Consider the following 25801-nt stretch of genomic DNA (forward strand, 5'->3'; position numbering starts at 1 on the left):
ATAAAATTAAGACAGTTAATTAAAAGTTCCACAAAGAAAACAAACCAGAGTCGAAAAGTCTACAAATTTTAAGGATTTTTCCAAAAATTAAAAGTTAAAATTTTTACGGATTTTCCCCCAAAGTCAGGAATTTTTTCTATTTAAGCCAAAAAGTAAAGAACTATTTTCAAATGAGTCATTCAAATCGTAAGCTAAGATAAATTACTCAATAAATTTCAGGACTAGAATAATATTTGAGAAGTGCGAAACTCCAGTTGCTTTATAGAAATAGAGCTAGGGCCACCTTTAAAGCGAATTTTATGCAAGGTTTAGATAGCACCACCGAATAACAAATTTCAAGAAAGCTTTTTTTGAGTCCTGTAGTTGCGCAGGTTCGATCTCAGCTTGATAAACAGGGATCCGCAGGTGAAACCCAGCAGTAGCAACACACTGCAGGTCTTAGAATTTGACTTCGGTGATGACATTATGCGAAAGCATCTCCATATTAATCCAAACGAGAAGAGGAAGAAGAAGAAATGTATAATGGAAAATAAAAATAAAATAAGACAAAATACAAATAATAAAGACAATAAAAAAGAAAAATAATAAAACGGACATAAAAAACAAAAAGGACAAAAAATAAATGATTTATATAAAAAAAATACATAGAACAGGTATGTAAGAGTTCCAGAGAATACCAAACGTGACTGTACCTTCTAAATTGCTTTAGAATAATATTAATATTCAAGCTACGTTTCCCATCAAGAAGCATAATTTCCTGCTCCTTCTTCTTTCGCTCCGCGTCTGGTGTTCGAGGAGGAGCGTTCGGATCAAGACGAACATTTTGAGGGAGTGCGGATTGCTGACAGAAAAGTCCTTCCATCTCACTCCAGTCCAAGTCCTTGGCAGCTTCTTTGTGGTTTTCTGCAGCCAAAGTCCAAACATTCCTACCGTTCACAACCTAGAAGACAACCACTTTTTATTAGAAATTATTGGGCAAATTACTATTAATTTTCTACTATTAAACTAGCTTTCCCTTCGCGCATTGCTGTGATTTCAAAATGAAACAAATCCCCCCCCCCCCTATGAAAATTCTTCGGTGGAAAATCCTCCCGCAGAAAATGTTCTCTTCCGTGGAAAATTCCCCCTGCGTATTAATAAAAAACGTCTTTTTAAATTTAAAAATATTTTAAAAATTCCCTCGTGGAAAATTATCCCCCGAACCACCCCCTCCCCCGTGGAGAATCTCCACCATAAAATGCTCCATCCCCGAGATCCCCCACCCTCGAAAATCCCCCCCCCCCCGACAATTCTTATTCATTGGGAAATTCCCGTTTTCAACGTCATGCTTTTTCATGCTTTTCTTTTTTTGAACGTCAAGCTTCCCACAAAAGAATTAATCCCAGAAAGAATAAAGTGGCCCTTTATCGTACATTGATATAAATTGCTAAATTAATTCATTTGTATTGCATATACAAAGAACTGGAAAAAGATATGCAAATCAAACTCACTTCACTATGAAAAATCCTCCCCTGCGGATTCCCTCTCTCGAGAATTCTATCCTCACGAAAATTCCTCCCAGCGGAAAATTCCCCACCAACAGTTCCTATCTGAAAAATTTTAGCTGTATTTAAAGTAACGATGGAATTTTTAAATTTAAAAATTATTTGAATAATTTGCTTAAATATCAAGAAAACATGAATAATATGACCAGAATGAGCTGTCAAGAATTTGTGTTGAGGAGTCTCTAATTTCAGTCGGCAGGAAAATAATTAAGAGGGCTCGGGAAAGGGGGGGGGAATTTTATACCTAATACCTTTGCAAGAGTGCACTCAACAACCTCTTAAAGTTTTTTGACGATAATTTCCATAATTATTTGGAAATAATTCTTTGGAAATTCAAAATAAAATTTCCATAATTCTTTGTCATAGTTTCCATAATTTTGTTTTCTAAAGCATTATGTTATCATCATGTTTGGGTATATTTCATTAGGATTAACCCAACTTCACAACTTCAACGAACAATGAACTTCTTCAACGAACAATCACAACGAACAACGAACAATCACAACTTCAACGAACAACTTCAACACAACTTCACAAATTAACCCAACTTCAACGAACAATGTAGTAATCCATTAAGGACAGACAGACAGAAAGACAAACTATGTCTAATATGTATGTATACGATAATATTAAGTGGCTTTCGCACTACGTACGTAATCTTATATGCCAAGTGTGTATGTTACATTAATATTTGCTTTTTAATTTCGAGCAAGTCCTTTTATACTAAAATAACACGAAATTTATAAAAGCATCATAATTAACTTTTAAAATCATCCCTGTCATAAGTAATTTCAGTAGCTTGAATTGCAATAAATATTGTGTTTATTATGTATGGTACGATAGTGCTAAGCCGCTTTCACAGTGTGTACGTAATTTTCTAGACGAAGTAGTTAAGTTACGCTGCGTTAGGTATTACGTTGCGCACTTAAAAAGTCCTTTCACACTAGGCTAACCAAAAATTCATAAAATTTATCATCGTTTAAAGTCATCACAATCATCATCCGCAAAATACTCACAAACCGAAAATGTGAAATGGAAATTGGAGCTCTGATTAAGCGTGAAAGACTTTCTAGGGATAGTTAATTTATTTATTTTCAAATTTATCAATTACTCATCAAGAAATTTTTTTTTCTGCAATATTGATTTTTTCACACCGTGACATAAACCTATTTGATGTAAAATTCTATCGTAGCTGGAGTCTACTTGACACTGCCTACGTTAAGGAGTGATTTTGCTCCGTAAGATTAAATAACGTAACATAAGGCCTATTAAAGTATGCTCTTTTTTTTCAATTTCTTCCTTTTTTTTCAATAAATGACATTAGAACCTGCTTAATATTGTACTAGGCATAGGTGCACACAAATAAAAGTATAAAGAACTCACTGCTCTTACTAATTTCTATACTGTACTTACTACATACTACTTTAATTTCTTTACTCTAGTACTCTATTTACACTTACTACTATGCTCACTACCCTACTACTTTCTATACTGTACTTACTACTTACTACATACTACTTTACTCTACTTTACTAGGCATAGGAGCCCACAAATGAAAATAATATAAAAGAACAAAGATGAAAAGAAGACGAAAATTTGACAATTTGACATTTGACAACTTTAAACAAATTGACAAATTTACAACAGTTTAACAAAGATGTAATTTCTAGATTATGATGAATGCAATAAATGAAGCTTCTGAGATTCTTGTATTAAATTTTTCTATGAATTCTAGAATCAGTGTATAAGATAAGTAAATATTCTTTCAAAATACTAAAAAAATGGATTAAGAAGCATACAAGAACAAAAGTGAAAAGAAGACAACAATTTGACAATTTGTCAAATCTTAAAAATTTCACAACTACACAACAACTGAATCAAAAAATTCAATTTCGAATTTTCAGAATATTGTGTCCATATTGAAAGAGGCCTATTAAATTGTTCTATTAAGTTCTTTCGTGAATTGCAAAACCGAGGAATAAGTGAAATACAAATTCCTTCAAACCACTAAAGAAGAAAAGAGAAGAGGAAATGAAACTGTAAAACGCATAAAAGAACGAAACTGAAAAGTAGACAACACACCTTTGAATCAGGAAGTTTGTTCCAATTAAATGTCTTCATCTTTGCCTTTGGCTTGGGTATATTCTGCTGTGGAAGCTTGATTTTTATTTCTGGTGATGAAAAAGGTGGCAATTTATGTAATGGTATTGGCGGAACTCCTGAAGGTGGAGCCGGGGGTGGACCACAGCCTAGAATAAAGCATAAACAATAAAAAAACGACCATTTAAAGCTAAAAGTATTTACAAAGGTTATTTGTCATTTCTCAACCTATTGATACTTAGACAGTAGATGATGCCATCAAGAGGTCATTATAATTCATTGAGACCTTACTTTAGATCCTCCTGTGCCTCCAGAGGCGCTTAGGGCATCCAAGAAGAGTCACCAGTCATCGCTCATTGCGGCAGCCGCCCATACATCTTCCCATTCAGGTTGGATTGAGGCATTGAGGTTTGCGAGGTCAGCCCGGTAGCTGCGTCGTAGGGTATTTTTGGGCGTCCTCTTCTTCTGGTACCACGTGGCTGCCACTGAAGGACGACCTTCGGTAGTCGAGTTTCGGACATACGGATCACATGACCGATAATTCGTTAAGATATGACAAAAAAAAAGCTAGACCACTATCATGGTTGCAGCAATCGCTACAGCATAGTAAAGAACGAAGTTCAGCGGTAGTAAAAAGGTTAAACTGTCAAGTGAAAAAAAATGCCATTTGAAGCTGATTCAACAATTGTAACTACGATTTTGATTCATCTTAATACTTAAACTTTATTGAGAAAACAAATTTACGGGAGTTTGGAGAGATAGCCTGAAAATCCCAAAAAATGGTACCAAATCGAAATGAAAATTTTTTTTTCACCGCTAATGTCAATCGTGGCACGATTATGCCGTTCCACGTGGTCAAAACCTAGTATTAGCCGATGAACAAAAATGCGAATTCTCTACGATGCTGCTACTTATGCCGGCTGCTACTTATGTTCGTAATACCATAGATGTAGCCCAAACCATGTTCTTGAGTCACATCAAAGGGGCCAGGTGGTAAGATTATGTCACAAATACCCGACCGCTGGTGCTAGCAAATTAGATCCCCCAAGTCTCCTCGGATCGCCACATAAACCCTTGTTTGGTTCGGCCATTTAGTCGGCATGTCACCAGACACAAGTTTAATCCCTCTGCGCATGACTGGAGGCTCCCCCGCAGGAGGCCCTGGTTGAGATGGAGAAACAGCCTTACCCAGTACCTCTCTATGACTGATAATGATTTCCAAGAAACAGTGATGCTTGCATAGGACCATTCGGACTGGAGGCGAAGAGTCACATCTCTCTCTACGCTAAATTCCCATCAGGAGGAATAAGTCAAGGTAAATCAAGCTAGCGGGGCACTGGAATATCACAGAGAGCTTTTTCAATGCTCTTTTGAAAGAAAATTGCAATATATATAAGTAAAAAAATATAATAGTAAAAATACAATTTTTGACGAAAACTGTATCTTCATATACAAGATGATGACATATTCAAGTGACTCCGTTGCCTAATTCCCTGGGTTTGATCTTGACTAGATCCTTAATAATAAAGGAGGAATAAAAAAGGAGCCATCTACTTATTTTATTGATAATGAAACGCATACGGCTTTGAATGAGGGTGGAAATGCTAGTGGCAATACTGAAGTTCCAAGCTGGTGCGGCACATTTGCAATAGATATTAAATTCTATAAGCATAATAGGTATCAAAAGGCTATTTGTGCAAAAGATTTTAAAATATTACGGAAATTAAGTTAGAGGTACTATAGTGTAGTTTAAACAAATGCGGTGCAATATACATAAGCATAATGATGCAATAGATTTTAAAATGTTATTGGTAAAATATATGTCGAATTTTTTTTAATACAAAATCTAGTTCAAAAACTTGGACGTAAAAACAAATCTATGCAATAAACCAGGCCTTCCTAAACTATGAGTCGCGACCCAAAATGGGGTCGCGTAGCAAAATCATTGGGTCGCAAGAGATTTTAAAGTCAAATATTTAAAAATTAAAGTCAAATATTTATAACATACTACAGGAAAAGACGTATATTGTGAAGTTGATTAATTTTTAAAGACTGAAGGCCTAGAATGGAAAAATTGCCGTGGAATATGCACAGTTGGTCCAAGAGCGATGACGTGCAAAAACATTGGTTTCAAATCATTTTTTCAAGCTACTCATTATGACCATATAAATTTTACTCATTGCCTTATTCACCGAGAGGCCCTTGCCGCAAAAAAATTTACCACCATAATTGAAGGATGTGCTTCAGAATGCTGTTAAGATTATAAATTTTATTCGGAGCCATGCCCTTAACAGTCACTTATTTTCAAATCTTGTAAGGATATGGATTCCATCTATACAACTTTATTATTACATGCAGAAGTAAGTTGGTTGTCAAGAGGTCAACATTTAGGAAGATTATTATTATTAAAAGACAGAATTGAAATATTCTTAACCGAACGAAAATGAGAACTTGCTGCTTTTCTTCAAAACGACTTATGGCTATTCGAGCTGTGTTGTTTGCCAGATATCTTTGCAAAATAAAACAACCTCAACCTGTCTTGTCAAGGAAAAAATTGCAGTATATTTACTTCAAATATCAAATTGAATGTTGTATTTGAAGTATTAATATTGTGAAATAGGGGATCGAAAAAAAATCGTTTGAAATATTTTTCAGTGTCGACAATTTTACAATCGGGAAAAATCATGGTACTTATTGTGAATCCAGGAAACACGCCAGAATTGTATTGCGAATATAGATAGGCATTACCCGGTACTTATATGAGACGCTGTATAAACAAAGGGTTTCTCACTCTGGAAACTATATTTAAGCTTTAGTTTTTAAGAGGTTTAGGGGGAATAAAAGGTACCTACGTTGGGTTAGGTACTTGGGTGGGAGGCACTTGTGCCGAATCCTAACCCATTATGGGGAACCATCTCCATGTTGAAGATGCGGTAATGAGGTGCGTGGCAGGTGGCACCGTTCCCCGTCTAATGATGCATGGCAATGGATTTATGGGCTTTGTTGGGCTAACCACCCGGCAAAGCTTCTTTTACCTGGTTATGATTAACAACAAAAAGCATCGGACCAAACAGCCATTTCGACGACGACCTGTAGCACGTCCACCGACCATCCAAACGGACTTGTTTACAGTAGCCTACTGCAATTCACGAGTTCTCATATCTAAGTTTGACCAGTTCCTACATTTAGTGAACTTGGTCAAGCCATCTATCATGTGCATCACTGAGACCAATCTAAACCAAGAAATTCAGAGCAGTGAGGTTGCCATACATGGATACACGCTCCTCAGGCGGGATCGAGAGCGTACTGACGGTGCTAAATACGGAGGAGGAGGTATCGCTGTTTATATACAGAGCCATATACATTACTCATGCCTGAACATAGCCTACCAGATTAAGCAGGCGAAGAAGCTCTGTGTGTTAAAGTGACCCTCACAAATAAATCCGTTATTGTCGGTACCTTGTATAGCCCTCCAACTTACCAGATTACCAGCTACCTTGAAACCTCCCTCGAATATATTCGGGGCAAGTACGCTAAGTCTGCCATTATCTTTCATGGAGACTTTAACGTCCATCATAGCGTGTGGCTTCGCAGCAAAAATACTGATAGGGAAGGGTCGGATTTGTATGATCTATCTTTCTCTTACGGTCTGGAACAACTTGTAGATTTCGACACGTATCACGGCCCAAACGGATCATCTCGTCTTGACCTATTCCTTACAGATCACCCTGACTCCTTTAAGGTAGACACTCATGCTTTCACCAGTGACCATGTTGCCGTCGTTGCACGTGGAAACTTACCTATTCCACCTCCAGTAAAGCATGAACGAACAATCTGGCTATGCAAAAGAGGTGATTGGGACGGTTTGAGAAACACTCTTTTTTCTCAGAAGTGGAGAGTCTTCCTCCTGGAAGGCCCAGAGAAAGCTGCAGATAAGTACCAGCAGGCCATAGTTGACTCTGTCGAAAAGCATATCCCTTCAAAGCGGATCCAGGTGTCCAGTAAGGACAAACCTTGGTTCAACGCCCAGTGTAAGAAGATAATCCAAGCAAAGCCAAAGGCACACAAGCGATGGCTACTTTCGAAGAGCGAAGAAGAAAGAAGTGCATTCATAAATGCACGCAGAGATGCAGTTCGAACAATTCGATAGTCCCGGCGTCAGTATAAAGAGAAAGTCGCCACCAAACTTCAACGTACTTCGGCAAAGTGTTGGTTTAAAATTGTCACCGAGGCTTTACCGTTGTCCAAGGTGACCGTACCTCGTTCTCTCCAGAGTAATCGGACAGCGGTACAAGATCCACCGGCAAAGGCTGAAGCTCTTGCTAAGGCTTTAGCCGAATTCTCGAATCTAGACGATGACGGTAGAGAAGTGCCAAAATTCTCTGACCGAACCAACACTGTCCTGGAACGCTTAAACTTTTCTGCTCCCAAGATCCTTTGCATTCCGCGAAATCTGGATGTGACAAAATCCACGGGTCCTGACAACATACCAAATGTTGTCTTCGAATCGTGCAGTGCCGAGCTATCTAGACCCTTATCATTGCTTTTCCGGTTGTGCTTTTGCTCCCCAACCTTCCCACGAACATGTAAGTCCGCCCATGTTGTAACTAATCTAAAGCCAGATGGCGATCCAACGAGCGTGGGCTCCAAAAGGTGTATTAGCCTTCTCTCTTGTGTTGGCAAAGTCTACGAGAGCGTCTCCAATAAAACACTTCTTCAGTACCTGGAATCAAATGACATTCTAGGCGATCACCAATATGGATTCCGCCGGAAACGCTCAACATTAGACTGCCTAGTGGCCCAGTATCAGGAGTGCATAGAACTTGTGGCAACGGAATACGCCATCAGGCTACTATCCGTCGACATTGCGAAAGCTTTTGACAGAATATGACACCGTGGCCTGCTAAGGAAACTCTGTGTGTATGGTGTTCGTGGATGCCTGTTAAAAGTGATTGAGAGTTTTCTTTCCGATCGTTCACTGTGGGTTGTTCTTGAGGGTTTTATTTCCCGCGAATAACCAGTGAAAGCTGGGGTACCCTAGGGCTGGGGCTTGGGACCTACGCTCTTCCTTATCTACATACACGACAGGGGAGACAACCTTGCAAACCCTCTGCATCACTTTGCCGACGATACCACGACACACTCAGCCGTCCCTAAACACGAAGACCCAACACAAGCCTCCCTTTCCCTACAGATGGATCTTTTGAAAATTGAAAAGTGGCCTGATGCATGGATGATCAACTTCAATGCATTGAAAACAAAGGAGCTTCTAATTACCCGATCAAAGGTGCCACGTGAACACCCCAGTTTCATCTTCAAAAATGAAGCTATAAAGAAAATTGACGAACTTCGTCTACTTGGAATTCATTTCTCCACCGATCTCTCTTGGAACAACCACCTTGATCGGGTGAGAACCTCCTGCGCCAGAAAGCTGGGAGTTACTCTTCGCTGCAAAAACCTTCTTCCATCAAGCTCGATCATCCCACTCTACAAGTCTTGCATCAGACCCATAGCGGAATATGGATTCCCGCTATTTGCCGGTGCTCCGAAAACGCAGTTGGCACCACTTCAGAAGATCCAAAATAGGGCAAATAGGGCGGGCTGCACCTCTACACATGAATTGCTACAGCCTATAAATAAAAGGTTTGATGTAGCGTCGATGGCTGTTTTCTACAAGTATATGTATTCGCTTCCCTCAGACGAGCTCTCTCGAATTGTGCCCCCCTTTGTCCGGCCGAAAAGGCAGACACTAAGGCACACAGCTCGGTCCAATTATCTAAAGGAGGATACGCCGAAAACCGAGTGCTTGAGGAACAGCTTCATCCGGCGTTGCACTTCTATCTGGAACGATCTTCCAGAGGATATTTTCCCAGCAAATCCCTCTGTTAACATCTTCAAAAGAAGTCTTAATAGATATTCAAAACCTCGAGGCCATTGAAAGAGGTAAATGAATGTCGGCATATCAAGTACTTTGAAGTACCTGGCGCCGTGAATATTGGAATAAAAAAAAGGTTAGGTTACGCATTCAATATATGCTATGCTTTACCCCCCCTCCCCTCCCCCGCTCCCCCGCTAGTGTGAAAATAAATAACCCAAATTTGTTTCTGAACTATTATATTTTTATCCTATTTTTATCATATTTAACCATTAGCATTAAAGAAAATTCACTTCTCGCTGTGTTTCTAGATTCTTTATAAGTACCGAAATCATTGTAAAACTTTTATTGCAAAAATTATTGTAGATCAATTAAAAGCGCAAGAAACACTGTTCCGTACATATTTTATATTAAATATTGATTTCAAAAAGGTAGCTTGAATTCAAAATTCGTTTTGTATTGCCTTAATTGAGATTGATCACATGCCACTTAAAGCTCAAGAGGAATTTGCTGAGCTATCGAGTGATTCATACTTAAAACTACAATTTTCAAAAAAAGCCTTGACTGAATTCTGGATCACAACTAGAACTGAATTTCCCACAATCGCAGATATGGCATTATATGTTCTTCTGCCATTCAGCAGCACATATTTATGTGAAGTAACTTTCTGAGCTTTAACACATATCAAACCCCAATATCATTCATCACTAAAAAATGTTGAAGAGTTTTTATGTCCAGCAGTGTCAAACATCCCACCAAGATTTAATCTGTTATGCAATAAAAAATAGGCACATCAATCTCACTAAAGTTTTTCCTTTAGAAATTTTAGATTTTAGAAATTTTAGATTTTTAAAATTTTAGATTTTTTCAGTTTCTAAACGAATTCTAAAACTATATATTTCCATGTGTATATGTATATTGTTACCTAATAAATGAATCATCAAAAAATATTTATTTGCCTTTCAATTATATTGACATGGGGTTGCCAGGAAACTTGCAATCGTAAATGGGGTCATGAATGGAAAAAGTTTAGGAAGCCCTGCAATAAACATTAAAGTACTTTTTGTGCAATAGATATTTACATCTGGTATAAACAAACTGGTGTAATAGAAATTGAGATGCTGTCGGTGCAATATGAACTAAAATCCTTCTGGTACAATGGATATTAAAATATGGAGCAATTAAATCCTGTGGAAAAAATATCAAAATATGGCGCAATTAGATTGTTAAAGTTAAAAATTATAAATTGCAATTAGTTGTGTTAATATTAAAATCTTGTGCAGACAAATTTGGTGCAACAGATATTAGAATTCTACTGGTGCAATAGCTGTCAACAAACAACAGGGTACATCTCTCTTGGTTTCATCTACAGGGCCTGAAAAGCAGAGGTGTAATTTGCTATGGGGAAGGGGTGAGGCAACTGCCCCTCCATAGCCCATTTTGCCCCCAGACTCCAGTTTATTCCCCCCCCCCCGTCTGAAAAACAGTGTTTTGATAGGGTGAATTTAGAGTATTTGGGAGTAATTTGGGAAGAATACCCCATGATTTTATACTTTCGGCAATGGTAACTGATTGTAGAATGCCTCAAAATTGAATCTGCTTAATCTTTAGCTGCTCAAACCTTAGGGTTAATTCATAAGAAGATATTTTAAACTTGTTTGTTCTTAAAGTGTAGGGGGAACTTTAAAATAGTTATTTATTTTTTGAATTTAAAGATGCTGGTACCGCATCATTGAAAGTAGAGGGAGTGAGATTAATAAAAAATCTGTTTTTCTATTTGATTCACTGGATAGAACTACTCTAAGCTCAGAAGAGGCCGAATAATTATAAAGAAAAAATTGGCCAGACACCAAAGAAAAAAAAATGCCTCAAAATTGAATCTGCTTAATCTTTAGCTGCTCAAACCTTAGGGTTAATTCATAAGAAGATATTCAGCCAGTGAGATGGTAACTGAAATTTTCACTGTGAAAATTTTCCTCCTTATTTTCTATTCTCCTTTTCTTTCTTTCTTTCTTTTCTATTTTTTCTTTCATTTCTTTTCTTTTTTTATTTCCCATTTAGAAGTCTCCTTCCTTCTTTGCAATTTTTATTCTGCCGAACAAGACCCAACAGACCATCAGATTTATACCCAGCACCAATTGCATGATTAGACTAAATAATTAACCTTAACATATTGATTGAATAATTAAAATAAATACATAAAACATAACATAAACATGATATACTAAACATAACGCAATATAAGATACTATAACAAAAAAAAACAAATACAAGTGGCAAAGTGAACGATTTAGACTTTAAAAGCGATTTAGAAAGGTATTTAGAAAGTTCTGCTCATCACTCTTATGATCAAAGCGAACAAACTCAACTTTATGAGTGATTTAGAAAGAAAATCACTTTAAAGTAATCTAAAAACTTCTGTTCATCACTCTTGTGATTGAAGTGAATGAGCTGAACTTTAAAAGTGACTTAGAAAGGAAATCACTTTACAATGATTTAGAAAGCTCTACTCATCACTCCTGTTATCTAAGTGAACAAGCTGGACTTTTGGAAAGCCTTGCTTTTTAAACTTAAACGTCATCGAGTAAGGTACGCTCGAAATGTCCATACGATAATACTAACCTGGTGGTGGAGGTGGCGGTGGTAAACCAGTAGGAGTTGGAGGCGGAGCTCCTGGAGGAGGAGGCAAGCCGGCAGGTAAAGGTGAATGTCCCGGTGATCTTTGTTGGGGCAATGGACTCGTTTCTCTTGGTGACAAGAGACCAGGTGAAGCAGCATTATTCGTCAACGAAGATTTTCGTCTTCCCATTTCGTCACGATGACACCCACAGAGACATCTTGTTTCGCCACCCTTTAAAATACAAAGAAAAATCAAACTGTCTTAGCCACCACCGAACAACATAGAAGATGATGGATGATCAGAACACTTAAGTGTACACCCATACAAAGGAGTGTCTATACCCCTTCTTGCTGAGCAGGCGGAGGGGATCCCGAATGTAATTGGAAATTGCGAAATGTTACAATAATTTTGCAAGTATTACGAAAATATCCCATATTTTACCCAAATTGCATGCTGATTTACTAGAAACTTGCCTGTGGACTTAGCAGATTCACTGAAAAACATTATTCATTTTGTTCTCATCAACCAATATATTGCCCGGCAGCGTAGAGCAAAATAATAGTAGAGCAAGTATTTGAAATGCTCTGTAAACCATATTGCAACAGAGTATCTGGTATGCACAATCTTTTGAATACGATGCTGTGCAATCTTGCAACAATGTTGGGACTAATCTGTTGAATTTGTGTTGTAATTGTGTAGAATTCAACTAATCTGTTGAATTTGTGTTTAAAATTTGACAAGCTTTTTAAATTGAATTGAATTAACTTATAAAAAGCACAATTTAATCATTTATTTAATTCGGTATTCAATGGGATTTTTGAATTATTTAATTTGTTTGAATTCAATTGGTATTCATTGGTATTCGTTAATTTGGTATTTAAGTTTCATTAATTCAGTATTCAAACTAATTTTTCAGATTAAAAATCGATTCAGTGCATTATCATGTTTTCTATTCATGGACGCCTTTCCCTAATGAAGGGGAAGCATTAAGAGCGGGTAGTAGGGATATTTCTTGGGAGAATTTTTCGCGGGTTAATTTGAAGTAGCCGTCAAAATAGAAACAAAGCTCTGAGGTCGAACGACTACAACAATCAATATCAATAAATTCAACTACATAACTCTAATAAAAAAAAAAGTTAAACAAGAAAGGTAAAAAGTCGGAGTTTATACATTATAGCCCGATTGCAAACACTTTTCTCTTTGTAGAACTTTTGAGGAAATATTAGTAATCTGCATTCGAAATTCCCTTGAAGATAATAGATTATGAGTGAAGCTAAACACAAAGTTAGAAGAAGGAAAACCATTATTCAAAAACACAAGTTTAGAAGTAACAATAATTTTTGTAAAATGGCTGACAGTGGATTATTTTTTGAAGGTATTTATTTTGGATCTTCTAAAGCGTTCGATTAAATATATATATACAAATATGTATGAAACCATTTATTTGTAAGTGTAAGAAGTATAAAGTTGGTCCTATATCTGCTTTTTTATGGATTTGCGTTATTTGATATCAGTATTATCAGATCATGATCTGATCAGTATTATCAGATCATGATATGATACCAGTATTATCAGATAATACTGATATCATACTAGAAAAACTCAGAGTTAAAGTAGGTAGTCATGCAGTGGCGGTTCTGGTCTCTCTTGCGCTCAGGGGAAAATCATGATGAGTACCCCCCCCCCTGAATCCCACAAAAGTTTATGGCAAAATTTTTGAAAATTTTTCATTTAGTAACAAACTTACTTTCAGTTAATTATTCAATTAATAATTTATGTTTAATTAATTTTTAGTTTATTATTTAATTATCATAATTTAAATATTTCAATTTTTATTACTTCAATATTCAAAACTGTTTCACTTATTTTTATTTAATCAATTAATTGATAATTTATTAATTATTTTCATTTATTAACTGCATCCTTTACTTTATTTTAATAAAGATAAGGTTTCAAAATTAAAAAATGATTTTCACCGCTAGATTATTTATTTGAGAATTTGCGCCACTACAATCCTGCGCCCGGGGCAAGTGCCCCCTATGTCCTTCCCCTAAAACTACCTCTGTAGTAGTGCCTCATCCCCAATTCAGGCAGAAAGTAGAGTTCCTAAGGATCTTGTTGCTCGAGTATGCAAACGCTAGAATTATCTTCCCGAGGACGTTAGATGTTCTCAAAAATTTTGTACAATTGAATAAATTATTACCCAGTCGGATTCTTACCAGTATTAATTTTTAAAAAAAAAATTCCAAAAAAGAAGTTTTTCGAAGAAAAGTGAAGGCCATATTAAATTTCAGATCAGAAGAAATAAAAACCTACAATAATTCAAAACGACCAGAAATTATTATTAAAGAATTAATGAAACCCAACATGGACAGAAAATAAATAAACAATCATAGTAAAAATTTAGTTTTTTTATTTATTTATTTAGTTTATTTATTTATTTTATTTATATATTTTATTTATTTAGTTTTATTAGTTACTCCACATGCTTTATTAGATATTTGTATTATGCAGGACAAGTGAAAGCTTACTGCGTTTTGATAAATTATAAATAAAAAATAAATTATTACAAACTCTGTGAGCAATAATTCCATATATTCACTAAACCTCTGAGTTCCGGTACAACTACTAGAGTTTCGCCACACCAGTTAAAAATGTATCGAATTTTACAGACTCTCGAGGACAGGGGGGGGGAGTAGCTCTATTTCGGGTAATTCTGTAAAAAGAGGATATTGAATTTACGTTACAAAGAAGTGTGCAAGCGCCACACGTATTTAAAGAAATCGGAAAGAAAAATATACTAAGTTGGGGGATTTTTTTTACTGGACCTGAGACTGCTTTAACATCCCTTAGCTTATTTTTATTTTATCAATTAATTAATAATTTATTAATTACTTTCATTTATTAACTGCACCCTTTACTTTTTCTTAACAAAGATGAAACTTCAAAATTACAAAATGATTTTGAATTTAGAACATTCTACAGTTTTTTGTTTTGTCTTCTTATGTTCAAAAAAAAGTTCAGCTTTAATTTGTGAATATGTAAATTACGTTTTGTTAATAACAAAGAAGTCTATAAACCTTAATTTGAGGAAACGTCTAACAAAAAGTAATCATAAGAATTAGAAAAATATAGAAACATATAATTAGAAATCAATTAAATAGGCGGAAAATTAAAAGATAATACAAAACTGAGAAATAATACAGACTTCTTTAACAGAGTACTTCAACAATACACCCAACCATGGAGCCCCCATATGGCGGACTAATGCCCAGTATAGTCTTATGAAAAAATATAGGAAATAAGCGATATATAAAGAGATATGAAAAAAAAACATAACAAATACCTTATATTTTGGAACGAATTTATTTGAAATGTTGCCATAAGACGTGCTTCTGATGAGTTTTTGTCTCTCCTCAACTGAATCCAGAAGCGTAACTTTATGTATCATAGTTTCAGCTGTGTCCCATATCATGTCACTGATATTTTCACGCATGTCTATTCGCAACAGATGTTGCAGGATGTTTAAAAATGTCATCTCTTGAGGGGTGTCCGCAACCTATAAACAGACAAATATAAGCGAAAACAACGGTAATTCAAAGACAACGTACAACTTCTAGCAACTCAATGCGGCACCAAGTCTCCTGAGGTCAACACTGTCGCACACGCTCCTCATCCATATCAGTCTATTCAAAGCTTTTTACGCCGTTCCCAGAAGTCACAATTACGGTACTTGTATGATATACCCCCCCCCCACACCTAATATTCTGCTAATATGTTTCTCTGAGGCTCAATCCCAATGATATATACCGAAGTTAGAGAAAAAATAAAACAATTCAGAGACAAATTTGGGCTATATGCCTATATATTTCCACATTAGGTTGGGGGGGGATAAAGTATAGCGGGTCTGCATGCCTAGGTACAATTATTCTGCATATTATGTAGTAAGAATTGTTTTCTAACTTCACACTGTCCAAATACTTTACCGGCATCCTCCCCCCTAAATGGCAAATATATAGACTTCTTTATATATTTTCGAACTATTCTGTCCCTACCTTGACCACAGCTCATTAGAAACAAACTAACAAAAAAAACGGCTCTGTAAATTATCACTGAATGAACTATATGAGCGGCAGGGGGTTTATCACACAAGTACCCCAATTACTAATAAATCCTTCCCTACAACCTCTTCCAGTCCCATTCAAGGAGGAACCGTTTTTGTTTAGCTCAAGATTGTTGGCCAAAAAGGACGACTTTGTCAGTCTTCCTTCATCCACAGATCGGGTCCTTGGAGTCGATTTACACACCTTTCGCTTTAACTCCTTTAACAGCCAAATCCAGAAGAAGAGCATCAGTAGCCCCCATACTACTTGATGTGACCTGGGCTCTGCTGCAGTGTCATATGGCACAGGGGCTCCAATAAACATAGGAGTCAATTTTCATTTTTACTTTTTACTCGTCGTTGTTACCATCATCAACTCAGCCCGTGATTCCCCTTGATGATAGGGGATTATTATTGAGCATAAACGGAAAATAGAATAAAACAATAATCAGTGCATGGGCATTACCAGGGGCGTTGATAGCCTTGTGGCGAGAGGAAGACAATAAAAAGCTTGACATTGCAACCTAGCCTCAGGTGTAGTTATTCGCCTTCGTCCTCAGATCTATTTAAAACTATGTGGCCAGTGTCGGATCCAGAGGGGGGCGAGAGGAGCGCGCGCCCCCTAAAGTAGTCTAAAGCAGTGTAATTTACTTAATTAACGCAAGTTTACGTTAAATAAACTTCCTCCTAACACAAGTTTATCGGATTAACATATTTTACCCCCCCCCCCACAAAAAAAAATCCTGGATCCGCCCCTGTATGTGGCTTTCATTTAATGAGGGTGTTACTATTAACCCATTTAAGGTGCTTCAATTCAATTACTATCCCACCTATTCATTCTAAATATGCACCTATTCACATCTTCCCCAGCAAAAGAAGCATCCATCAAATCTGAATGATGTCAGTAAAAACTGTTGTATTTATTTTAGTCTCGGTCTGTGAGCATAGAATCATATTAGTACTTTATATTATCATATTATGTTTTATACACTTAGAATTACTGTTTATATAATAATATAATTAATTAATAATGACTTTATGACAATGTAATTATAGTATATTACATAATAAAATAATATAACATAATATAATTACTTTATTTTATGTTATGTCTTATATATAACTTATGTTTTATATTATCGATACTAGATATAAATATATATTTTTATTAAATTATTAATTAGATTTACATTTTATATTAAACAAGCTAAATCTATGTTATGCTTTATTTTTAATATAATAAATTATGTTACTATATTAGTGATTATTACCTGCATAACCAATAATATTTCTCTATGAACAGCACAAAAGCTCCCTAAAAAAATAAATGGTAAATTACCGAAAAAAGGAGAAAATTCCTGTGACATTAGCTCTGAAAATTGGCCCTGTAAGGTGCTTAGCCCCTTTCCCCTTCTCAAGGTGACTTTATCAATTTGAAAATGGATTTTTTTTTTTTTTTTTTTTTTTTTTTTTTTTTTTTTTTTTTTTTAGTGGTTTCCGATACACGCATGAGATAAAATTTCCTTTATATTTTGTCGAAATGTGAAAAAGGTCAGAAAATGTACCAGAATTCTATGATAAAATAAAAATTGCCTTCTTAAGCTACACGAACTTAGCTGTTGTTGTTTGTTTGTAGCACTCCTGGGCAACCTGCCCATTGTGCACGCCTCCATGACGAACTTAGCTACAAGTTTGAAAATCTCGCATTTTCAGTGTTATAGCTTTAGTCGCCCTCTATATTGTTAAATTGTAGATAGCGCAATAACTGTTTTCAAAGTTCAGTTAGTCATTTTAACTAAATTCGCATAGATACTACGCTTTAATTTTACTGAAGATAATTGTCGCAATGACAAAAACGAGCCCAAGCAATCAAGCTGGTGACTTTAATTTACTCACTAGAGTTAATTGCTTCAGAAATCGCTGCTGGTACAAGAGTTGAACCCAAGATTTCCCAGTAACTAGCCGGAACCAATACAATGGACTAACATACATGCTAGGCGATCTTTCATTATCTTTTTACTTTAGACTTTATTATCCCATATAGATGAAGTAACATGAAATAACCATCAAACAAACTCTTCAGACTCTGAAATTCTCTTAAAACATTTCTATATATTTACCTCTTTAACGTGTAAAATAAAATTCTTGTAAAATTATTGCTTAAAATTATTTAATATGATGCGTGCGCATGATAAAACTGACAGCCGATATATATGCTATTAGGTGATAACGGTTTTCATAAACGACAAAATTCACGAAAATTCCAAAATTTGATATCCCTAAAAATAGTTTCCCCCCTCCCAACCTAAATAAATCTCTACATGCATGCGTTCATGCATTAATCATTTATATTTTTCACTTTACCATAACATGCAGGATAAATATAAGAGAAGGTTTAGTGATAAACAAAAAATACTGAGACAAAATTGTATACCAAATTCAGAGGAAATGCCAAAAATGGATACATTGTATAAACATTTAATATTTTATGGGGGAGACATACCTTTACCCGAAAAAATACCTTTAAATCGCGATATACCCGAAGATATACCTTTAAAATCGGTATGAACAATCCGAATATTTAAAACATCTGAATGCGTTCCTGGTGAGGGGAGGGCGGGGTGGGTACGGAAGCTGAAGAAATTTTTTTATATCAAAACATTTCATTATTCTTGCAAACAAGCTAGGGAGGGATAGTAACTCGAAAATTTCTTTTGGGTAGAGGACACCCATTCCAAGGTTAAAGATTTGCAGGGGAATAAATTCACACTAAGCGCTTTCTGAGGGGAGCAGCGAAAGGCCAAGGTTTAAAAAAGTTGCAAATTTTGCAATTTCCTGTATTTTCCGTCTTCAAAGGGGGAGAAGGAGGAAGGTAAATAGCCCCTGGATCATGCCCAGAAAAAGGTCTTATAAACTTATATGCAACAGAATTCAGTCAGACACTGAAATTCAAAATACAGAAAAACAGAGGACAGGGACAAAACAGCTATTCCGGCACGGGAAAGGTATTATAACAAAATGCAGAAAATAAATAGACCTCTGGTATTTAGGAAACTTAAACGAAAATATTGAAAAAGAGTAAAACTTTTAAATGAATCTTAACGTTGAAAAAAAAAAATTACAAATAACATTGAAAATACGGAATTTCAGCTTCACATCGGGAAGCCTTTATCAGTGCGAAAAAGGTGAAGAAAAAACACGAAGAAAAAAAAATCTAACTTAGACAAATTAAAAACACAATTTGTAAAATAAAATAAATAAAGACGGATGGAACTCACATCTGACCAACTACTGTTGTTCTTAAGCAAGCCCAAAATGATAATTCAAGCATAAACACAAGACACAGTGACTCTTAATAATTTAATTATTTATTTTATTATTATTTATTTATTTACAGGTAGACCAGGGCATACCTGACAGAGCTGTTTAGTTGGCATCCATGTTCTTTAATGATTATTTGCTGGCGGGCCTTTTGAAATCTAAATCAATAGGCCCGTTTTCAATGTTCACCACGTTATTCCAGTACCGTGGTCTCAGGTGCCGTCATCTCTAATAGATTAAGCTGAAAGTTCTACCCAAAGAGCGTAGGTAAATTATCAGGGCAGGATCTGGTGCTCGTTTCGACACAAAATATCATTGCCATCTAGCATTTGGTGACACTTATCATTTAATCAAGCTCATCAATCGCTTTTTCTATTAGGAACTGAGATTAGAGACTTATTACTACCCTAATTTTAACAATTACACTAATTAAATAAATTGTTCTTATTATTATATGGAAAAATACCAATTGTAGCCAAACACTAGATGGCATTGATAGTTTTTTTGTCAACATTAGTGCCAGTTCCCACTCTTTTAAGTTACAAATAGTCGTTGATTCTACCTTTCGCGACCACTTGAGACACCATTGCCTGCAGGTGTACGAATTTTGAATTCTTAAGTTGTTTTTTTCTCTCAAGTTGTAAATTATTTTTTGTTTAGTTTTGGCATAATGCATCGTAATGCCCTAATAAAGCGGTCAACAACCTTTAAAAGCTCAAGGACCACTAAAAGTATAATTTTTATTTGGTGGACCACTTATGTGGATTTGGAAAAGAAAAACCATGTCTTCAATTCTGCACCTAAAAGTGTTAGCAGAAATAGAAATTAACTTCAGTCTTTGGATAGCATGTTTTCCCAAAGCAGCTTCACAGGCTTGTAACATGCAAAGTTTGATTAAGTCCTCTCCTATCGTATAAGTTTTTTTTATTATATGCAATTTTGAGTGCTATCAAGAAGGAGGCCCTTAATAGGGACTTATCTTCAGCAACCATATTTTAAGGCCCCTATTTGCTTTTTCCCACTTTCATGCGCTCTTTGAAAATATTCAAGTACTTTGTCAACTAAATCTGGGTGTTTTGATTGCAAGTGAACGTTTCGTTTGACGTTTTCAGGGCAGCGTTAGATAAACTTACATGATAAATAGCACAAAGAGGTCTTGGGTCCAGTTCACTACCAGGTTATTGAATAAATCCAAATTTCCGGTAACTGAATCCTATTTTTTTTATACTTTGCGTACTTTTCTTTTCACTTCCTTTTTGAATGTCCTTTGTAATGTCGTCTGACGACGACTGTGGATGCTCTGGTAAGTCATATACCTCACTATTGTTACTATTTTTATCACTTATTTTATCTTCACTTTTTCCAAAAAAGTGCAAAATATTCACTTGGCTTTTCTAACTCATTATGGGTCCTTGCTTTTTTTTCACTCAATAGTTTCTGAAAAGTCTATTAAGAAAAAATTTTTCATATTGATAGCTGTTAACTTCCTATTTTTCAACTTTGAGAAAACTTGCTCACATAAGTATTAATTTACTGTCAAGGAGCTTATGCTGAGTCGTAGAATATCAGGAACGTATAGTTCCCGTAGGAACTAAACTAAACTAATACTGGAGACTGGATTGAAAATTGAAATAGAATGAAACCTTTTTGCAGAAATTCGTTCGCAGAAATAGAAAGCCAAACAGAAATTTTTCCTGTCATAGATGTATGCTGATTCAAGAATGTACAGCAACAGAAAACGTTTAATGCATCCTTTCATAGATGTATGTAGATTCAAGAACGTACAGCGGCAGAAATCGTTTAATGTGTCTAACCCCTATCTCAATTCTTTTTTTTAGCCTTTTTCAGTTGCAATAAAGCTATATGATAGTAAACTTAAGTTTTAAATTTTGAATATATGATATGTTTCCTTATTTTGTTTATTTTTATGTTAACGGAACATAAAAAAGAGACATCGTTTGATAATGGTCCCTATTCTTCTTGGATCACCTAAATATTTTCATGGACCACCAGTGGTCCATGGACCACAGATTGGCGACCGCTACTATAATACACTGGTGTATACGGTGTAATACATTGTAATACCCGTAATACACTGGTGTCTTCGGTGTAATACACTGTAATACCCTAATACACTGATGTAAATAAGTGTCCTTTATGGATTAGCAACACAAGCCCAGGTCACTAAACTTTTTTTTCATTAAATTTTATTAAAAAATTATTTTCTTCACTGAAAAACAATAATATTTTAAATAGGATTACCTGTCTAAAGACAGCATGAAAAACATCAAGGGGAGAAGACAGGTCCACACCTTCAGGCCCTGAAAACTGGGACTCGTCACTCTCTCTTTGCTCATCGAAGACATCGAGTTGAACCAGTACATCATTGTCAATTGCCTTTTCCCTTCTTTAAAGATGGAATAAAGGTTGTTTTACTCATTTATTTATTTCAGAATTCATAACAAAAAGGAATTGTGATGATTGGCAAATGGTAAGATACCTGGCTATATACCATCTTAAAAAAATTATAAAGATTCTCCAGAGCCATAGATGGCGCATTGGGCATTACAAATTTTCAACGTTGCAGTTGCCCGGTCTTCTTTACAGGGATAGGTAACAAGCCTGTCGTCCAACTTTGCTGAAGCTGGGATTAAAACCCGAGCCCAGTATCTTCAAGCATAGATCAATTCAAAATACAGAATATATGTCATTTAAAATAATAAATTTATTTTTAAATTTTTAAAAAATTAAAAAAAAATCTGATTTTTTAAAGTTTCTATGTATTTACACTCTCAGAACATTTACATTCTAAAAATAGTAAATAGAAAATAGTTTCTCATATGCTTTGGCTCGCAATACTCGATATTGGTTTGATTTTTCGAAAGTTCGGCTTGGTGTATTTGTAGGAAATTAATTGAATTTGAGAAGTTTAACTTTAAGTTTATCATCGGATTACCAAATTAATAACAATTTAGCTCGTTCGAATTTTTCATAATCTGAATGAGTCAAAATTGCAGAAAAGGGGGTAGGCCCAAAACTAGTAAGAACTGTAAATTAGCTATCTTGAAGCTCTATTGAGATTCTTAGCTTTGTGAGATGGTGAATGGTGAGAGAGAAAATAAGATACTACAAGAGAAAAAAAGAAGGAAGAGGGAATAGAAAAGATAAAAGTGCAGGAAAGATAAAAGGGTGAGAGAGACAATAAGATACTACAAAAGAAAAAAGAAGGAAGAGGAAATAGAAAAGATAAAAGTATAGGAAAGATAAAAGGCTGAGAGAGAGAAAATAATATGATACAAGAAAAAAGAAGGAAGAGGAATAGAAAAGATAAAAGGGTGAGAGAGAAAATAAGATACTACAAAAGAAGAAAAAGGAACAGGAAATAGAAAAGATAAAAGAGTGAGAGGGAAAATAAGATACCACTAAACAAGAAAAGAGGGAAGAAGAAATAAAAAGAAAAGAAGGGGAAATAAAACAAGATACTACTGAAGAAAGAAAAGAAGGAAAGAAAAGAAAGAAAAGATTAGTTGTCAGATACGTTACACCAGATGACTCCGGAAAGTAGAAAATAAGCTAAAATAATTGACGTCATATCTAAACAAGCAATTCAAAAATGCAAATAAAAACACAAAAATTAAAGAGAGGGAGCAAAAGGAGAGAGCCATAGTGAAAAACAGCACACCTTATGGGTTGTATGTGAGTTATGTTTACAGGGTTATAAGTTGTGTTTACTCTGGAATACACGTGATCATTGTTGTTACTCGCCTTGTTGTCCATAAGTACTTCATCAAGCACGTGGCTGGATAAGTATTTGTCGGTATATTTCACAAATTACATCTAGGGAAGTTAAGTTTAGCCGGATAACGGGGATAAGGGGTGCTCGAACGTAGTCAATAGTTTTAGGATTCATGTGACGTTCCTGACACCTAATCACAAAAAAGGGGGAAGATCCAGTTGGGCAAGAATGAGAAGGTAAAACACACAAAAACTAGATTCCTGTAAATGTCACTATTCCTGTAAATGAAAGAACCCCCAGGAAACGTTTATGGTCAGCCAAAGAAACGCCTTACTATTGCCATCTTTCTGAAGTGCGCATAAACTTGACTGTAAAACTAGATTTACATATTTAAATTTTATCTCCAGTTTGTATGAGCTTAAGCTTAATACTGATGATTATTTTCAAATATGTCCAAACATGGACAACATTACATAGTGCACTTAGTCAGTTGACTGATTTTAACTTAAACTCAATTTTTTTGCTATGAGCTTAATTTCTAAATTTGTTCAATACCTATCCGGGTTGCAGCGGTAGCTAGCAACCTAGTAAGAGACGATCACGTCCAATGTTAAGAAATATAAAAATCCATAACTCCTAAAAAAGATACATTAAAACTCTCTAAAATTACACTCAGTCTCGCAATGATTTATCCTTGCGTACAAGATATGCACTCTAGTTTAGTGTTGCTATAATTATAACACAGTTCTTTCCTCTACTTAAATGACCATTATAGATGTCTCTGAATTTTGTTATTTAGCGTTCTCGTCGCGATTAAAAGCAACAAGAGCAGGCAAACGTCGGCTGGGCACACGTAACTGATTTCCAAATATGCGCCAATTTGAAAGGAAATCGGCGTCGATTTGAGCTTGAAAAATTTTCTAGTTTTTGGCGCCGATTTACAAAATCAGCGCTGATTTTCATCATGATCATCACAAAAAAATAGGAACACAAATAAATAGTCAGTCAGAGGTATCTGTGGTGAAAGACCCCACTAATGAGAAATAAACTGAGAACTGAGCTGAATTCAATCAAGCAACTATTAATAAACTCCATTTGACTATTTGTGTCCATGATTTTTTGTTTTGAAAATCTCGCGCAATAAATTTTTCTTTTAACGAATTTTTCTTACCGCTATCGTTTGTCCACTGATGCTGAAATCAGTTCCCGAAATCAGCTACGGGTGTCTAGCCCTTTACTGAAATGTTCCATAGTCCAACCGTCAAAATTGGCAAAAATTTTGAAACCATTAAAACGTGTGATTACAAATCTGGAAAAGTCATGTGGTGGGGCAGTGGGTTTCCCCTTAGCTTGGTAATACGGGATCCAGAGATCGAACCCGACTGTAGGAAAACACTTCAGCGCTGACCCAAGGACCTTAATAGTCAAGAAGCGTCGTTAATCCGACACATATTAAACACAAATCTCCTCAAAAGCCTAATGAGGACATGGAGCTTAGTTCTATGTTCTATTATTTATGATCTATTGTTCTATATGTTACAAAACTAACATCAAATTCAGAACTTAGTGACAGAAAACTGAAAACTGACAGAAAACTTAAAACTGACAACTGACATAAAACAGAAAACTGACAAACTGACAACTAAAACTGACAACAAACTGAAAACTGACAACTTAAACTGACAACTGAAAGAAAACAGAAAACTGACAGAAAACTTAGTGACTTAATGACAGAAAATTTTCATATTGCTTCATTCTGAAATTACGTTCGGATTTTACTTTTTTCGCGGACACTATTTTTGGACTACCTGCTACAGTAGCTTCGACCGATTGTGTAAAGGATGATAAGGACTCTTTGCACCTATGTTGAGGGAGTAGTTTTACTCGATTCTAGTCAATGAGTTTATGTTTCAATGTTACACTGTCAAAATGAAACTGTCTGAAATCGAATTGCAGCTTACACTGGTTGGGAACATAGTCAAAAATACAAAAAAAAAAAAAACTGGAAGGGGCAAAGTCATTTTCCAATAAAAAGCCTAAAGCGGAATGAACTAGCAAGAATCCAATAAGGTAAAGGATAGAAATAAGGCAAACTGAGTGGTAGGCAGTTTGTATGGATAACAAGGTGAATAACAAAACAATTATATAATCATAGTTATGGTTGCAGTGATAGCTGCAACCTAGTAAAGAACCCACCACGGCCCATAGTCACTAAAAATAAAAACGCACTTAAAAAAGCTGTCTAGTGGGAAAGAACTTCATTTGTAGCTGATTCTGGATTTCAATTATCTTTAATAGTAAATGTTATTTTGAAAATAGATTTATGGGATTTCAAAATTAGCCTGAAACACCTCGAAAATGGCGTCGAATCGAAACGAAAAATACACCATTGAAATAACCATTGTAAAAAAAAACATAAAGGTAACTTGCCCCTCCCCCCCCCCCTACCCCTTCACCTCGAAAAAAAGAAAAATATTTTTTTTGTATAGTCAACAATGAGTGT

At 35.5% G+C, this 25801-nt stretch overlaps 1 protein-coding gene across 4 annotated transcripts in view; it reads right to left on the reverse strand.

Moving 5' to 3' along the window:
• The window catches only part of form3 (FH2 domain-containing protein formin 3), a 205438-nt gene that overhangs the window by 58899 nt on the left and 120738 nt on the right, over positions 1-25801 (reverse strand). For all 4 annotated transcript variants that reach the window (XM_089105464.1, XM_089105460.1, XM_089105462.1 and 1 more), the window contains exons 6-10: positions 21825-21969; positions 15486-15698; positions 12142-12370; positions 3627-3793; positions 693-940 (exon numbers count right to left, since the gene is read on the reverse strand). In XM_089105464.1, the coding sequence (XP_088961590.1) occupies positions 693-940; positions 3627-3793; positions 12142-12370; positions 15486-15698; positions 21825-21969 (1002 nt within the window). The remainder of the gene's footprint in view (positions 1-692; positions 941-3626; positions 3794-12141; positions 12371-15485; positions 15699-21824; positions 21970-25801) is intronic.

The sequence above is a fragment of the Artemia sp. Qi Xiang Cuo genome, chromosome 19, assembly GCF_049724085.1.
Source record: "Artemia sp. Qi Xiang Cuo chromosome 19, ASM4972408v1, whole genome shotgun sequence".
NCBI lineage: Eukaryota > Metazoa > Arthropoda > Branchiopoda > Anostraca > Artemiidae > Artemia > Artemia sp. Qi Xiang Cuo.